Raw genomic sequence first — 18,727 nt, forward strand, 5'->3', positions numbered from 1 at the left:
TGGTTCCTGTTACCACCAGACACTTTGCTTGTTTATTACTTTCGATTTTAGTGTATCCATCAGATACCATACTTGGTCCTTCTTTGTATGTGGTAGCACCTGTACAAAAGTAAAATAGCTGGAAATGAGATGTTTTGTTGTGTTGACAGGAGATTGAATTATGTTTTATTTTACTAGGGAAAGAATCGCTCCCTGAGCTCCAAAAATGATTGTTTAGTGCTTGTTCAGTACGTGTCCAGCAGCAAAGAGTATTGGGTTTTGCATGTTAAAGCTCCTGCTCCTCATCAGAACAATGATAAAATGCCTTCAGCTAATGCAGTCAGACCAAGCATGTGAAATCCCGCATCCTTAAGAAACAAAAGCTGCATATGGGTGTGTTTGTATGAAGTATAATAAGGTCCACACTATTTGCACTCCTTGGCACATACACTGAGCTCATTTATGGCATGCTTTAACGCAGTCCCCACCCAGTGTCGTCTTAATAAGCCAACGGAGAGGTAGTGAGACTAACGTGGAAAACTCCTGAATTGCTTGTTGGATACCAATTGTTTGCTTTGTAGAGCTCTTTGGAAAGCTGGAAATAAATGCCTCGAAGTGGTGGGATTTACTGGAGCATGTGGAGAGGAGGATGTTAATTGTGTTACAGATGAACAAGTAAAATGCATCTGAATTGTGGAAGAGCTTACAATAAAAGTCATGACATCCATCCTGGCTGCTTTGCAACTTGGGATAATAGCTCCCAGTTGCAATGATACTTCATTAAAAAAAAATACAGTTCTTATATAAAAGAGCAAAACAGCAAGAATTCTAACAAACAGTTAAGTTTGGGAGTTTGGGATGAGTTTCTACAAAAAATAGCCAGAGGAGTATTCTTCCCTAGACTAGCAGGATATTTCACAGCAGGAGATTAAGCCTGTAGTACAGTGATAGAAATTCTAATATGTAACATTTTTGTCATTGCTGTTTAGATTAATTCAAGATTTCTATTCTCTCTTTCTTCCCTCACGTCTAGCAAAACTGTACAATCTAAAGTGGACTGCATTTTGGTAAGTACAACTCCAGAATGCTTTTTAATATTTAATAAACTGCAAGACCAAAATAGATGGCTCTGGAGACTGACAGCTATTATGACGCCTTTCCTTAGCAGTGCTTTAAGGTACTGCTACTAAATGTGATTAAAATTAGTCCAAAACTGCCAAAAAAAAGACAAGATGTAGGTTTTGTGTTTGTTTTCCATGAAAGTATTGACCTCTTGTTGCCAGCCACAAGTGGCTCTGATTGCTGCTCGTCGAACTGTCAGTATAGATACAGCATAAAAGATGACTTACTGCTTTTGTAAGCATGATTTTATTAAATGCAAGATTGTTTGTTGCACAGATCAGAGTATGCAAGAAGCTAATTGTACCTTCAATTCCATTGCCCTTAGGCCTTTAATGACAATTATTGTTGCTTTTGCTGGTGGTTCCTTGAAATATTTAATTCATGGCCAGTGCTGCATTTTAAGGAATTAATAAGATAGAACTGCGTGTTTGCACAAAACCAGGCAGACTAATGTTCTGGTCTGTGAAAATGTTCCAGGTGTCTGATAATTATCAGTGTTTGGTTTTGTGTTGTTTTTGAATCTTTTTGACTTCGAAATTTGCACATCATCTCAGGTACCTTCCCAGAAATACGCAGCTCCATAGGTCCTGTTGTTAGGTCAGCTGTATTACTAAGGAAAGGGAGATCGTATTTTTTGAAGAAGGAAAGCCCTTGCAATGCGTAAATGTCATCTTCCTTTGTGCATTAAAATAATAGGATCTAGACAGTGATAAGAGATTATTTCTAGGAAGCACATATTGAGCACTAACTCAGAAAGAGGATTTATTTGTTTGTTTTTAGTAGTGAGCAGGCTGTGAATTTCTTTAAATCGGAGTCTGAGTTCATAAATCTTAAGACTGGAAGGGACTGCTTATTCTGACTTTCTACCTTCAGCATTTCATCCAGAACTACCAGCGGGTAAGATAAAAAGATGACATAGACAACCATCTGGATACTATCAAGTAGAATCTGTTCAGCTGTATGGCTGAGCTAGATAAGAATACTCCTTCAAGTTATATTATCAGAGGCTAATTCAGATGGCGCTGAATTCTCTTTCCTTAAAATGTTGTCTTAATTCATTGTGGTAAGAGGTTTAAAATAAGCTGTATTGTTGTATTGCAAATGAACTTCAAACCCAGTTTTGCCTATGCTTAAAAATTTTTGGATGCATCCAACTAAAATAGCAATGCAAAAATGTCATTTTTGTCCACTTTATTCCTCATTGACATTTGTGGACACACAGAAGGTGTCTGAAGATCTTTATTTTTTTTGTGAGCCTTCAGTGGCAAAGGGACAAATTGCACTTGTAAAACTCTTTTAACACGAGGTTTTTCCATAGCGAGAAATGGGAGATGGGGGTAGGTGTTCCTAAGTAGCATTGGAGAGGGAGTAAATAAGTAAGAGGTTAACTGGTCATCTGCTTCTTGGAAATCTGTTCTAAGAAAATGGAATTACACTAAAACTATTCTTGCGTTAAATTCTGCAAATTCGTGGCCCTATGGTACTGAGGTAGGGATGGGCTCAGTTTGTGTGAGCCCATCGTTTGTGTAGGTCTCATCCACTGGAAGGATGTGCTGCTTTTCTGAGTAGTGCTCTTGGAATCAAAGCATTCTCTATAGCCTGACTTGGAACAGAGTCCTGATGTCTGATGGTCTGTCCGGATGTCCTGATGGTCTGATTTTCTGTTCCAGATGCATCCTTGTCTGTTCCGCTGATGAATTCAGAGGAGCCCTGTCAACAGTGGAAAGGCCACTCTAGGTTAGCAAAGGGGGATCTGATGCTATTCAGGTAGTTTAAAAAAGAAAAATCCAAGACCAGAGTAGTTGCAGGAAATGAAAAGCTGGATTCTGGAAAAATGGTTTCTGGTTTTTCACATGCTTTTGGAAAGCTGTGAGCTGCAAGACAGAATGTAACACTATATTAAAATAAAAGGCTGTGACTATATAGCTCCAAATAACTTGCTTGGAGCTTCCTTGCAGAGCTGTCCGGTTTTGTGCTGCAGAAGGGAGATGAGCAGGTTGCTTCTTTGTGGAATGTTAATGGGCTTGTCAGAGCAGCCTGTGACTGAGGTACCAGCTGCCTGCAGGATCCAGCTCCAAGCTTATGGGCAGGTCAGAACATTTCCTTTAAATACACATTCTTACATGTTTGGTTCAGATGGAAGCATTTTCAGGGCCTTTGAATCAAGCCTCATGGTGCATAAAGGGACAATGTCTGTCCTTTGTCTCCGTTCTTACTGTAAGGAGATTTGGGACTAGCTTTCAGTTACGTTGGAAGGTGCTGACAAGACGCTAAAGCATTTAAGCTTTATCAGTTTGCTGGCAAAACAACAACAAAAAAACACCAATAGAAAAAAATCAGACTAGCTTTGTTGCCATTTGTGTTTGGTAGCACCAGTCACAGCCGCAGTGTGCAGAACTGCACACAAATGCTCTTTAGTACATACATATCCTAGCTCAACACAGGATAGTGAGAAAGAGAGAAATAGGAAGAAGAAACAGAGGTAATGGCAATAGACTTTGTGGAGGGAGTAGCAGGAGAGGACTACAGAAAACAGCTAGTATAAGGGCACTGGGACTGCAATTACTCATACAAGAGACCAAAGTTATCTGCCTCTTATTTGTTATACTGCACCACTTACATTCTGACATACTGTCAGTTTCTGGAAGATCATAAGAAAATCATTGTATGCTGTGCAATCCAAAAAAGATAATTAGCAAGAATTGTGGTGTAAACAGCCATTAAAAATTCATTATAACATCTTTTTAACTGTAGTAAACATGTCTAGCAGTAGATTCTCTTATGACTTCGCTTGTTGTATTTGTTGCCACATACTAAGTGAACTCTTGAACCCGCTGTTTAAAATGGTGTGCTCCATATAAGCGCTCAGCAAGAAGGTTAAGGTTTCTTTCCTTAGTCCTCTGAAAAGAGGTCAGTGCTGCGAGAGAGCCCTGAAAACCGATGCTGCTGGTGGCTGGAGCAGGTGCAGGTGGGCAGGAGCTGATGGAGCAATGTGGCTCGGTCCTGCTGCTGAGAAGGTGGTCGCTTGTCACTTGTCTTGTTGGCCATACAGGAAACAGGCAGGAGCTCCGTGAAGCTTTGGCAGCTGTGCTTGGACACTGTCAGTATAAAGCTGCCATGTGTTTTTAGGGCTTGTTTGGAATATTTAGCACCTGAAGTATTTTTCTGCTTCTGTTCAGCTAGGGCATATCAAATGTATTTATGAGCAGCTTTTTAGAATAACAGGTTCTGTTTCAAGTATTATCTATTTCTGTTTTGATCATATTTCCAGCAAACCATCTGACCTTGAGCAAATTATTTAACCTTTGCTTCTTGTTTCTCTATTCATGAAGTGGGGAGATGATTGCTTGACTACTTGGCTATTCTTAGCCTGGTTGTTAAATAATAGATGTTTCTTTTGCTGAAGTATGACAAGTTTCAGAACCAGTCTGCCAGTAGGTGCAAGTTACATTGCCATTGGCATAGCCTTTTTAACTTCGATTACAGTATAGTAATCTATAAATACTCAAGATGTGGAAATATTAAGATCAGTCCCTGCTCTTTAAAATAGTAGCCTTGCAAAAAGCTTGCAGCAGTGCCTCTGGCCTCCTGCTCCCCTTCACTGGAACGCAAGGACAGAAATAACCTGTAATTCTGCCTTCACTGTGGAAATAAATAGTTCAAATTTGAATGCCATTTTTCACTGTATTCATTAGAGAAGTTGTAACTCTACTAATGGTTCTGTAGTATATTCTTCCTCTATCTTATTTAAAGTTTGGCCTGACTAAATATTTTCTTCTTTAAAACAATCCAGAAGCACGTTCCCTGGACTTTTCCCATGGTAATCCCTTTTGACAACTTTAGGATTAAACTTCACTAACGTTTGTGACCTGACAGTAGATCAGCAGTCAGATAAAACCAGATAGAGAGAACCAATCCACCAAGATCAGGACACCTTAAATGGGATTTTGTGATTCTGGAGACTCATGTTCCAGTCTCTGCGTTGTCTGGTTCAAGCAGAAACTTGAATAAACTCATGTTTCCTATAAAACAGGTTAAGTCCTTAATGACACTGTGTTGAACTGATCTTTGTACTTTGTGCTGCAAAAAGTTTCAGTGAAAAGTCAGTGTTTCCAAGAATGGAACCAAATATCAAAACCTGCTATTTTCATGAAAAAACCCAAACAAACAAAAACGCAAAAAAACCACAAAACAAACCACAAAAGAAAAGCTCAACAAAACCATAAATAACCACATTTTGGCTGTCCTCTTTTATTTTAGAGCTGTTTATTTGCTTAATCAAAATGCCTGTTAGAATAAAAAAGAAAGTTGCTTTTCTTCCTGAGACACCGTTTTTCTCTTTCTTAGGCAGCAGAAGCACAGGTTGATTTGGAGCTGATCTGTGTGGCCACTGAGAGTGCAAATATAAATGGAGCTCTGGTTTTGTTTATTTGCTACATGTTTTGTGCCTTTCTTAAGCGAACTGTATTTGGTAACTGTCAGAACAAAAATATCAGGTAGACTTCTGCTCCTTTGTATGTTACTGTTTGCTTAGCTGTAACTTGAGGTTTCTAATTCTTTGTCTTCAGTTTTTCTGTCTCAGAATATAAGATCACTCAGATACTTGGCGTACTCGATGGATCTTTTTAGCTAAACTGAAGCCAAGTTGGGAAAATAAGTATGAACGCTGCTTGTTCCCCGTCTCCACTGAATCTTCCTTCATTTAATGTGGTTCCAGTCAGAGGAGATAAATGTGTGAAAACCAAGAGTAACAGAGGTGGTGCTTTCTGATGGCTTTCCGCCTCACTCCTGCAAGCAGTTTGGCATGCTTACGCATTTTCCTAATGCAACTTCAAGAAATACCATTTATAAATAGCCTTTGGAGAGCTAGACAGTCTTCATCTGATTTGATAGAACCAGTCAATCAAGATCAGGAAACCTGAAGTGTAATTTTTGCTTAGATACTTCTAAGTAGCAGAAGAGAATTCCCCAGACAATTTACATTCTGTATGGGTTTTAAAACTACCGTAGCATAAGCTTTAATGAGCTGCGCAAAGGGGAATGTGTCCAAGACAGTGCCAGTATTGCAATCTTCCTTTTGATGCTGTGACTCTCTTCCGCTCTATTGACCTGTTTTTTCCAGACTATTGACCTATTTGGGAGGTGGTAGTGGAGAAAGTTTAGAGTATATTTTGTGTGTTTGTTTCTTTTCCATATACATGCAATTTAGCACAAAGAAAAACTCAGGATTGAATGAATCTTTTTCTTCTTGGTCAGTAGTCGGCAGCCCAGCTGATATGTTCCTCTGCTTTCCCAAATGCTTTTCTGATTGTGTTAAGAAATTTGAAAGTTTTGATACTTGCAACAGTTGCAGTAGCAGAGTTGTTGCTGATTTCACCAGACCTTTAGCACTGAGAACTGGTGGATGTCAGCTGAGGTTGAAGAGATTGTATTTACTGAGGTTGTAAACCAAGTTTTGAGAGTTTCAGAAATGTTTGGAGAAAACAGTTCATACTGTTTATACCAAACATAACGTTTAACAAATTTATAAACTAAACAAAACATAATGTTTCCTGAATCCGCTTGCACTGACTGTCACACTCCATCCCTTTGCTGCCACTTCTACAGTTTTAAGATGATTTTCTCTAAATAGATTCAGTCTCATCTAATAAGCTTAGGTTTATCTAATTATCACCCAGGTAGGATTACATCTGTGAGCTGCCTGTGACTCCTGCCTGCAGCGAACTCCAGTTTGGAGGCGGTGGTGCTGCCCCACAGCCGGAGGAGCTGTGTGGAAAGTGCTGCCTGCGGCCAGTTTTTTCTCTACACATACATTGCTGGGTTTTGTTTTGTTTTTTTAATTAGAGAATTTGACAGACAGGGCCTGTGTAGCAGCCTCCCCAGCTCAGGTAGGACCTTCCCCACAGCCCCTTCCTTCTGCCAGGACATGAAGCACAAGTTGCTTCAACTGCTGTGGGCACTGAGGCTACTTGAGTATTTTTTGATGGAAGATTTAATGTTGCTTCTAAAACCTTGCCCTTTCTGCTGCACTGTGGCACGTCAGATTTGGAAGTGAGAGATTGTCTTCCACCTCAGTGTCAGAGTCATTGGGAATTTTTGGTTTTGTTTTCCCTTGAATGCTATTGCTTCACGGATTAGCGCTTACCATGCAAGGGAATCTCATCCGAACTGTGTCCTTTGGAATGGTACTTTGGCATTTTCCGTTTAAAACAAAAAGCAACTAAGTTTCTCAAAGAAGAGGTCTAATAAATCAGTGCAAATGTTCTTGCAGTTGTTAAATTTATATTTTTTTCATAAATTAATGATTAAGTTTCTGTAAATTCTTACTTTGAAGAAGGTTCATCTTTTCAGTAGTGGGTTTGTTAAAGAAAAACCCACCAGTCCAAATGGTGTGATTTATGCAGGAAAGGAAGAGCAGAATTGGACAAAGTCCACCCATTAAGAAATGCCTCTCTGGATATTTGGTGGTCTGGGCACCACTGCTGTGTAAGCTGCTGTAGAGCCACACAGAAATTGGTATCAGCAAACTTCAGGAGTTTGTCAGAGGAAAAAAACAAACCAAACCCAACCCAAATGTTGTGGTTTGCTGCAGCTTGTAAAAGCAGCGAATCCAGTGTCTGTTACCTGGCCGCTGCTGGAAGTGTTTCTCTTGGCTCTGACAGCGTCTGTCGCGTTGCTGGTGGCCCAGTTCTGTGCAGTGATTTTGCGGTGGGTGTAGACGGGGGATTAGCGACCGCAGGTCCCACTGGCCCTTGTCCAGCGTCTGGGGGGACCCTGCACTGGGCACAAAGCCAGCGGGGGAGGCGAGAGCTCACCTCCCCAGCACTGCTGTCAGTTCTGGGCCAGCTCAAGTGAGGTGGATCTGGACAGGACTGGGGCAGGTAGGGAGCCCTGGCTAAAATGAAATTCAGGTTTGTAGTTTCTCTGCTCTTTATTAATTTGTAGCTGAAGCAAACAGCCAGGTCTCACTCCCTGTCAGTCCTGCTCTTGTCTTTTCTCTTCCTTTTGGAAAAGCTTACATTGGCAGTAAGACACCAGTAAAGGAAAAGAGAATTAACTGTAATCCAGAAGCTGTATTCTGACATGAACAGGTGTCATGGGAGGCTTTGAGTTTGTATGTGGCAATCACTATTTGCATACACCAGGTAAAACCCCCCCTTGTGTCCAATCCTCAGCTGGTATCCTCTGGAGGATGAGTCCAGCATCACTGAGGTTCATGTTAGCTGAACAACTTGTCTTCCGTACCTGTTCAATAAGTCTGATTTCCAAAGCAAACACACAAAAAACCCCATATGTATATAGAGAGATTTTAAAATGAAATTGAATGAAAATTGGAATCTGTGATGCTTAACTATTTATATATAGTGGATTGCAGGATCAGGTCTGACATCCTGCATTGTTACAGCATGGCTGGTTTTTATACTGCGCTCTCAGAGGTGCTCCGTGTGTGCTCTGAGAAGATAAAGCTTTCATGTTACGTGACTGGTTACAGAAGGGATCTATTACTGACGTTTTTTCCAGATTCTGCTTTTGTTGCACATGAATTTTGAAATGGTGACCAGTGATTTCGAATTTGTGATGGCGTGCCAATAAAATAGAAACTCACATTTCTAGTGCCAGAGTGTTCACAGTCACAGTATTTCACATATTATCTTGTTTAAAATTATATTATTTAGGAATATACTGTTGGATGACAGGTTTTAGCTGTCGAGCTCAACTCTTATTGTTCGCTTTTTCTCTCTCTGCCTCCCCCCACTGTTTTCTTTTTAACCAAAACACCTTTTTTATCTAGCAAGACGTTGAGAAGTTTACAGACCTAGAGAAACTCTACCTCTACCTTCAGCTGCCTTCGGGTCCCAGCAATGGAGACAAAAGGTACGTGTGTGAGTGTGTAAGTGTGAGCAGTTAGTACTGAAAACTTACTTCTGTGGCACTTAACTGCTGAGGAACCATTCACATAATGTGTTTGGTAGCAGAAGCAGCCCTTTTTAAAGATTAAGGACTCTTATTTTCCTGAAGATAGCTTTTTTTAAACTTTTGTACCTTTTGTGCATGAATAGCTTGTAAATATAAAACTCCTAAAATACAAGAGTCATCAGAGAAAGTGTTCTGCAGCCGAAGTGTGATCGTTCTGTTGCTTTTCATGTAGGAAGTGATAATACAGCAGCACAAATGTAGTGGTGGGGAAATGAAGGAACTGCTGGTATTTCTGGTAACATTTGTTTGACAAAAAGAGGTCTAGAAAAACAGCCTGCAGATCACAACATCACAGAGTTAGTGTATGTTCCCAGTTGGGTGGTTATAGGCAGACAAGTGCCTGCAGGAAGCACTCAGGGCTGCCTGTAAGCAGGAGGGTGAACTCTTGCCCATCACTGTCTGCTCATGTCTGTAAATCAGTCAAGAACTGGAGTGTGGAGTCTTTGCCAAATTGTAGATGAAAGAGGGCAATAACTGCTGCCTGGGCCTCAAGGAACAGCTGAATGTGTGAGGTAGTGGCTTGTTGTCTCTGGTGTCTCTCCACCTGTGTAAGCAGACAATTATTAAGTCTTGTAACTGAGGAGGAGCTATGGAGCGAACTCTTCATCGGCACTGCTTCTTCTTTCCCTAGCGATCAGATCTCCATGTCGTCCAGCCGTGCCCAGCAGATGCATGCCTTCTCGTGGATACGGAACACCTTGGAAGAGCACCCCGAGACATCCCTTCCCAAGCAGGAGGTTTATGATGAATACAAGTGAGTGCTTCCCAACTGGATCTGTACATACGGCTTTAGCAAGTGTAGCTCTTTGACACTGGCTGTACTGGTACTCCACTGATGTACAAGTGCATATAGCAGAACAAGGCCTCATGTACGTACTAGCTACAGTGAGGCAAACTGTATTTGTTATTTCTGCCACTGAAGATAAGACTGTGGTTTTAAATTGTGCATAACATATGCTGAAGGAAAGGTACAAGTATTTCTTAACAAGTAAATATCTGTATGAATATTGGTTTTGTTTTGTGGACAGAGTGGCACAGATAAAAAGCACTGTTTACTATCTTAGAGTATGTTTTTGTCTGCTTCTATATACATACGTATATGACTGCCTTAAAAAGGATGAGGGGCTTAATTGTTCCTCCTGGAAATGCAGCTATTTTGCACATAAGATCTAGCTCATCACACCTTTCTTTCCAGAATAATGCATAATTATTGGACTTTTCTGCAGCAAACCTGATTGCTACAGAGGCACAATATATCTGAATATGTATGAAACCAGTAACCAAGGCCACTGTGAGTCTGTGTTGTCAAGTGTCAAAGCTACCATGTAACGAGAAAGCGATTAGCAGCAAGGGAGAGGGAGCTGTCTGGAAGTTGGATTTGAATTCATTTACAGAACATTCCCCACAGGGGAAAAAAATCATCCTCAGCCCAGTTGCCTGAAGATGAATAACAGATTTATGATCTAGTATGAATATTTCCATAATCTGAACGACTGCAGTAATTTGCAGTGAGCTGAGTCCCTTCACCTCCTAAGTGCCTACAGGATTCAGCCCTTAGTAATTGTTATTGTGGGGTTGCCTTCTGCGAATACCTGCTTTTAATTAACGCTTTCTGGTCAAGTTTTTTTACTCTGACTGAACTGAAACATGATGGCATTCGTTTGCCTGGGGTTGATCAACATGCACACACCTATTTCTGAGATCTCGCCACCGACTGGAGTGGTGACGCAGCCGGGAAGTGCAGCCAATGCACAGACGTGCTGGGGTGGCCAATCCCCGGGCAGCAGCCGCTCGCGCAGACACAGCAACAGCGGCAGCTGCTGTGCGGGAGAGAGATGGGAGCGTTATTCTTAAATATATTTCTTATTAAATAATTTATGGCCTGCTTCAGCAACAAATCTGCTTGGCTTCCATGCTGTGCCAAGCTGCAGATGCCCGGAAAAATCATCATCTACAGATTGTGGAGTGTGAAATTTGGATGGCTTTTGTATGTAGCTGCATCAAGTATTTGTGTATTGTGGTTTTTTTCCTAACAAAATAAGGGTGGTAAGCAAATATTCAGGAAAATATCAAATGTTTGGAATCTGTTCTCCTTTGAAAGCATCTGTTCTGTTTTTAAAACATTCAGTTTCTTTGAATATTTTCGTGAGTTATTCTTGCACACCAAAGGAAGAGTAGTCTTGGAGTGGGAGGTAGGGACAGGCATATAAATAGATAAGAGGGTTAGTCTCGATAAGTCATTTTTCTTTGCCTAAGAGTATTAAGACCTCTCAAAACTCACTTTGCCATATTAACAAGTTACCGTTTCTCTCCTGCGTGTGCAAAGACAGATATTGCGTGAGTGCGCAGTGAGCAAGCTTATGCACTCTGCACATCTAAATCAAAGTTACAAGGCTTCAGAAGAGTGCCATGTCATACCAGCATCTCAATTCCTACTGTAAATTTTAGTCGAAATAAATCTTGCAAAACTGTTGGGCTTCCGCATCACCTTTTATGTGTGTGGGTTTGATTGTGGGTTTTTTCTTCTTTTTGTTTTTTTGTTTTTTCCTTCTGTGAAGAGGGAAAAGTCAGCAGCTTAGAAGCTTGCACTCCACACGAGTCAACCATTGAGAAGTGTCAATAGTGTTCCAGCTCCTCTACCTTTCAGTAGCCTTTTCTCGCTGTGCTTATTCAACACAGTGGCTCTTTTTTCTGTTTTCTTGCTCTTAAATTTAATTGTGAACTCCCATCTATAAGTGGATAAAAGTGAATTGATTCATCGTCCTTTTGAAAGGCATATAATAAATGAAAATCGCATCATAAGGCAGTAACAGTTGGGAGGGTTGAGAGCTTGCAGCTGAATTTCAGAAAGAAGGCAGATGAGAGCTGGTTCACCTCTGGTTGGTGCTGCGACACCGCTTGCACTGACAGAATACACTGGGCTGTAAGAAGCTGTGTTTCTGTTGGGCACACGTGGTTCTTCTGCCAGCTGCCTCTGGGAGCTATTTGGGGATACAGCCTGGAAAATACGGGAACTCATGGGGAGCTCTCTAAGGTGTTATCTAGCGTGCAGAAAGTAGATGCTCCTTCCCATCAAATCCTTTCAATGTTTTCTTGCAAGTTGGTTTTACTTGGGAATCTTCTCCCTGTTAGTAGACACCCTTCTGGAGGCAGCCAGGTGTAAATATAGCTGAGTGCAGGGAACTAGTATTTCAAGTGTAAGTGCAGTTCTGCAGTACTTATGCAGACAAAATCCCTATTTGCCCACAAAATGATTTGTTGAGCCTTCATTAAACATTTGGGTCCTCTTATTTTGCTTCTGCTAGTGGCACAAGGAAAGGAAGTAATTCATATTTAAGTTTGGTACTCTGAAGATTCAACTGATATGCTTAATATAGACTAGGAGGTCTTTGAGTCAGCCTGTATCTCTTTCCTTCAGTCTGTAAATCATTGATCTTTGCTTTACTGGCTGATGGGCCTGTTGATGCCACCTGATGCATAGATTATATGCACTAAGTGTTAAGGATGTTAACCAACAAGTTAGAAGACTATTTGGAACCTATCACAGAAGAGGGCAGTAGGTATAGGAATACCATGTGAAACAGCAAACACAAGATAGATACTGATCGTGTTTGATGGAACTTAATGCATGTTTTTATATAGAACTCCCTGATAGGAACAGGGTGGGACCTATTGTTGTAAAATCCAGTCCTCTGTCATAAGCAACTACCTATATATTCCTTTTAAAAGCCAATCAAACTCCATTTAAAGCAATTGTTTCCCACCTCTGCTGCTGCTCTTGGGAGTCTGACCTGCAGTTTCATTCCTCTGATGGCTTTCAGACATCTATCTTCTACCCTACCTGATTTTTAGGCCTCATTTCTGTGCCAGTGTTTTTGTCCATTTAATGAGAACCTACCTCTTACTAAGGTTCTTCACTCTAACCCATTTTTAGAGACCAGTTGCTTTTCTGGATTGAATAAGCCAAGATCTTTGTGTCATTTCATGCAACAGATTCTTGATCATTTGCTATTCAAAGTGGTTTCTCTGCCTAGGAAGCTATGTAAGCTGAGCTGCATTGCCTGACTGTCTTCACTGGCGTTTTGGTTAATCTTTTTTTGTGGTTTAATTCAGGTGCACTCCTAGTGTAGTTTATGTCTCCAGTCCATTTAATTCAAACATCTTAGGAAAAAAAGAAAAGGCCTTTTCTTCTTATCATGTAGGGGAGCTCTGTACAAAGGAACATGAACAACCACGTGCCTGTTGCCATTCATCTCTACGCAGACCTTCCCTCCCCCCATCTGTTTCCCACCCACCCTTCAAATAAGCAAAACAGCTCCTGGGCTCAGCGTAGTGCCAAGAGCGCAAGTAGCAGAGCGAAGAGCTTCAGGGAAGAGACTCCTGGTACATGTTGTCAAGTCAATGAGAGACCACAGATGGACGTGGAGGCTCCTCGGCCGCGCCAGGAGGAGGAGGGGCCATATGGGATGATCTGTCTGAAAACCGAAATTACATGATGATGATAATAATAATAGCTCATAAATCACAAGCTTGCAGGAGCTGCCAGTATGGATACGAGGGGACCACGTAACTGTGTTTTGCTGCTAACAAGTACTTGTCTTGAAGCAGATGTGCCAGACTTGAGGAACTGAATTTTTTCCGCTTTTTTATTTAGTTATTTTCTCTTAGATAGGGAATAATTTTAACTCTAACGCTGATTGATTGACAGGTCCCTAATCCTGTTGTTTTGCTGTGGGTTTTTTTTTTGTTTCTTTGTCTGGATTTTTTAAAATCTGCTTTGCTGACGTTGAGTTTTAGTCAAAGATACTGCCGACAACGGCAGAGGAATTCCAAGAGCGCTCCTTTGCGTGCTAGGTGAGACTTCCAAGTCCTGTAATCAGTATCAGTAAGCAACAAAGACCCACCTTTTAGGAATTTTCAGAGTGAAGTTAAAATCCATTGGAGCCTGAGAAGATGCACAGAAAAAAAAAAAGGCGCACAGAGATCTCTCTATTACACATAAAGCAATATCTGATTCCTGAGAGGGCGCAGCAAGGTAGAAGTCTTCCTTTGTGTTAACTTCAAAGGGATGCATCCAGAATCCAGATTCTATGACTGACGTGCATTGAAATGAAATATATTGGTATATAAATTGGATAAGGACTTTTGTGATGTCCTGTACAGAAACCAGACTAATGGCTGACTGCACACCAGCTTGCAGGCAACATCTCCTGGTTTGGACGGAGTGGCCCAGTAGCTGGGGGGGAAGTGGGTGCCACAAGCTCTGCAGGGAAGTGTCAGAACCAAATAGCATAAAACTTGCTGTTTACCATTATCAAAATGTTTGCATTTGTGGTGCTGCTTTCCAAGTGGAGGTCACCTACATACAGCCAAGGTAAAAGCAGCAGATACTTGCTCTGTAATAACTAGTATTTTTACAGAGAATATGAGTGGAAGTATCTTAAGAAACATATACTGTTTTCTGTAGAGCTGCAGTTTTCAGAGAAGACATTTTGACTGGCCTATTTGGATGCAAATGCCATTGTTAATTGTTACAGTTTTTACTAGGGAATGCTGGGACTGAAACTTCTGTCTCAGAAGCGCTGCTCTTTCTTTCTTTCTCTTTGTTCCTTTATGAGCAGAGCTTTGTTTGTATAATGTACTTGGTTGGAGTAGCAGGCAAGGTGGTCTACAAAGTTACTGTGTTTCTTGTCTCCTGCTGATGCCCACACAGGACTGTGTACAGCCACCTCTTCTTTTCAGAGACAGGTTGTGTGTTGCTGGTAGGACTTCACGTGGAAAAGGAGGTGGTTGCTATCTGGGGCTGACACTTTGCTGTAGGAAATCTGAATGAGAATGCTTTATTGTTATGTTTTGGGCCTTAATGCATTAACAACTGTGAAATACTACAAAAAAAACCAAAAAGGCAATGTGGCATATATATCTTTGTGCAGCCTTAAGTACTTGCTGTGTAGGTAAAACCTTCCAGAGCGGTTCCCACTTTTCTCTCTGCTTTCACGCGTTTGTGATTTTCTGGAACATTTATGTTTTGCAGCGAAATCAAAGACTCTTGTTCTCTGCCTTAAGGAGATATTTCTTAAATATCTCAGATGTTGAAGCATCTGAATAGATGATGAAATAAAATTCCTTCTGCTGTTTTTGAGAAATGAAGACAGGTAAAAGCGGCCATTTTACTAGAATAAGTAAATTTAGCAAACCAATTACCTTTTGTTGCTTTATTCCCCTATATCATCAGGTTGTATACTCAGCTGCATGAAGATGTACATTCGCAGAGGCAGTTGAGATCTCAGTTAATTTAGGACTGTTAACAAATACAAGGATGTCTATAATTAAGCAGCTCTCGTAGTTCAGTAGTGATACAGTGGTAAGAGGATTAAGTCCTCAGTATGTGTTATGCCACACCTGTAAAGGTGAAGCTGGTTCTCTGGGAGGGTATGGTTTATTAAGTTCAGTTCTGTTAGGCTTTATTAAATTGAGTTTGTGTAGGCAGAGTCTTTCTCTGGACACTGACAAATGTCTTACCTACTGCTTTTCAAATATTCCTGCAGGACTTCAAGCCTTACCATGCTCAAGCTATACTTGTGGCTAGAATGTCTCTGATTTTAATATGTCCTAAAAAAAGTGAATTGAAACATATGCTTCAAACTAAGTTGTGGAGTAAATCTTAACTGTGCTCTAGATAATGCCACTACATGTTATGTCTCCGCATGACTTGACTTTGAACTCAGTAGAAAACAAGGCAAAAACTATAGTATTAATAGCTCTGTTTATACATTTTTTATTGCATTCAATTCGTTGTGGATAGCTTCATTAATGTTAAATGTGGTTCTAAATATAGGTGGGTATAAGTGTTTTCTTTTGAAAACCTTTGATGGAGTCTAGCATGCAGACTGGCCTCTTGTATTGACTTTGATTCCATTCACGCTTTCTTTCTCTTTGTTGCAGGAGCTATTGTGACAATCTTGGCTACCACCCATTAAGTGCTGCTGACTTTGGAAAGATCATGAAAAATGTCTTTCCAAATATGAAGGCCCGTCGTCTAGGCACAAGAGGCAAATCAAAATATCCTTTGCTAGAGCACTTCTCAGTAACTTCTTCTGCACTTACCTGGAGAACATCTGTCATTATGGCTTAACTACCAGCCAAGTGTAGAAGTAATGTTAAATTAAAAAATGCAGACACTCTCCCAGCATTTTAAAAAAATTATTAATTGCAGTAGTGTTAGGTTGCAAGATACAACTTTAGAAACAAGTACCTAAATTTCAGTTCTGATGCTTAGTTGTCACAGCAGTGAGGAATCAAAGAAACTTTATCATTTAGTGCAAAGAGAGGTATTAGAATAAAGGAACTTTATATACGTGCAGTAGCTAATATTTTATTGGTACTACAGCTCAGAATTATCAGAACATTTCTTGCTTTTATATTATACTTTTGCACACCAGTAACCTTTTAAAAGTTAGCTGTAAAGCCAAAGGTCCTTCCTAAGCTGTGCTGCAGATAGTTCATAAAACTGCCCCTCCTCGACCATTGGTATTGCTAGAAAGAGGGGACTGGGAAGTTGTCAGAAAAGCTGACTTCAGACTTGGGGACGGCACGATCTGAGGCTTGTCCTCCCATCAGAGGGGGCAGGTGGCTTCCTTCGCTGCATGGCGCAGACCTCCTGAGGCAGGAAAGACAATCCAGAGCAAAAGCTTCTAGGGTGGGGAGCGCTGTTTCTCTTGACTGCAGTCTTGTTTTCTGTGCCCAAAGCTGGAATCCACTTGCTTCCCTCCTTCCCTGTTAGAGAAATAGTCCATCCCAGAGGGTGTGAAAAACCACTACACTATTCAATTGTAACTTTACACAAATGTTAAAGTATTTTTTAAAATGATGTTGTCATAGTGTAATTAGACATAATTGCCACAGGCAGAACTATACATAGATCTTAGGACAGATTAGTTTACCAATCAATAGGCAGCCACAGTGAAGAATTCGGGGCAAATTCTCTGCAAAAGAGTCTGCTCATACTGCTGGTGGTTCTGCTGCTTTGGTATAGGGGCAAGGAGTTCTACTAGGAAAGAAGCACGGTAATCAAGTCTAAAGGCTACAAGGATGCGACTTTTTCTCAGGTTTTTCTGAGACTGAGCTGTAGTATGTCTAGAGTTTAGCATGCTGAGGTGTCCGTTGGTGATTTTCAAAATTGTTTTTTCATCAGCAAGAATTTTGTCTTTTCCAAGTTAAGAATTATACTGTCCCTTGAGAATCCTTAGAAACCATCATGAAGTAATGTAATACCTGCTGCATCCCCCCAGGGGGCAGCTCTTGCTCCATTCTGCTAAGCCATTGCAGTAAGCAAGGGAGGGAGAGCATTAAAAGGCCAAAAGGCATCATGGTGCTTGCAGGCTTTAATTAAAAACCACTCAAAACAACTATCCGTAATTATATGGACTCACTGTAATACTGGCCTTTGCCAAGGTCTCGCTTGATCATGCACTTACAGAGAGTTAAGTGCTAGCAGGCAGCCCAGAATTATTTGTCTTCCATAGAGAAAAAAACCTTCCATGTAGCAGTAAATGGAGAAGTTATGTGTCAGTTAAATTGTTTCATAAAATAATATTGATTATCTAGCAGTGGAGTCCAAAACCTAGTAGTAATGTTTTGGATAGAGCTCAAGAAGTTTTAAGGAGGAAATTGTATGACGTAGTTGTAGCATGACCCAGGAGATTTCCTTCAGTTTGGTTTTCCCAAGCTTCTAATTCAGAATTTTTAAAAAGTGACCTTATCTCACACTTACCTAAATACCTAGCCTCCTTGCATTTATTTTACTGTATTCATGCTCCATGCAGGTTAATGCGAGCAAATACAAACTCCATGGTCTAGGAAAGAGCACTACAGACATATTTACAGAATGTGAAAAATTAGTGATCCTGAAAAGGATTCGTGTGTCACAGAGGAGAGACACTCTATGTGAACTCCCAGAGTAATGCTGTGGAGTGGAAAAAAAAGCTGATCTTATTTTTAGACCTATAAACAAGCAAGTAAGAGTAATGGAGGGAGTGTATTTTTGTGTACAGTTTTTTTGTGCACTGATTTGATGAGATCAACGTAAGAACAAATCTGGGTATTCGTGTCCATGTTTTTACAGAACAATAATTGTCGTGGCAGGGGAGAGATCCACAAAAACTGTGTGGAATCTTAGGAAGAAGTGTCCTCAACAGTAAATTTATCTTGTCATCATGGGGAACTTCTTCAGTTTGTAGAAGTCCCTTGGGAGAAGGAAATATAGCAAAAAGAGGCAAAAATTAAGAACTCATAATAATGTAAAACTGAAATTGGGAACACATTTTTTAATAGCAATTAACTTTTGGAAGTGCATTTTCCATCTCATTTTGGGCCTGGTTTAGGAAGAGAGTTTAGTCCAAATTTATGTTAATGATTTAGATATTGAGTAGCTAATTGAAACTACTTGGTGTGGCTTAGCAGTTCTTCTGAGTCATCAAATGAAATTCATCATGCTGTTGGAGAAGTTTAATGACCAGCATAATTTGATCTGCTGCATGGATAGACAAGCCCAACCACCTGCCCAAGAACACAGCCGTTTATAGGCTCTTGATGCTGGCTGCCTATGAGACTGTGCTAATGACAGTCATTATTAGATCTGTTGTTGAGT

The 18,727-nt window shown here is 40.6% G+C and overlaps 1 protein-coding gene across 1 annotated transcript in view; it reads left to right on the top strand.

Moving 5' to 3' along the window:
* The window catches only part of RFX7 (regulatory factor X7), a 47,775-nt gene that overhangs the window by 20,850 nt on the left and 8,198 nt on the right, over positions 1-18,727 (top strand). The window contains 4 exon segments of the mRNA XM_065847581.2: positions 1,013-1,046; positions 8,894-8,976; positions 9,710-9,832; positions 16,024-16,140. Of these exon segments, the coding sequence (XP_065703653.1) occupies positions 1,013-1,046; positions 8,894-8,976; positions 9,710-9,832; positions 16,024-16,140 (357 nt within the window).

The sequence above is a fragment of the Patagioenas fasciata genome, chromosome 12 (genome assembly GCF_037038585.1).
Source record: "Patagioenas fasciata isolate bPatFas1 chromosome 12, bPatFas1.hap1, whole genome shotgun sequence".
In the NCBI taxonomy this organism is placed as follows: Eukaryota; Metazoa; Chordata; class Aves; order Columbiformes; family Columbidae; genus Patagioenas; species Patagioenas fasciata.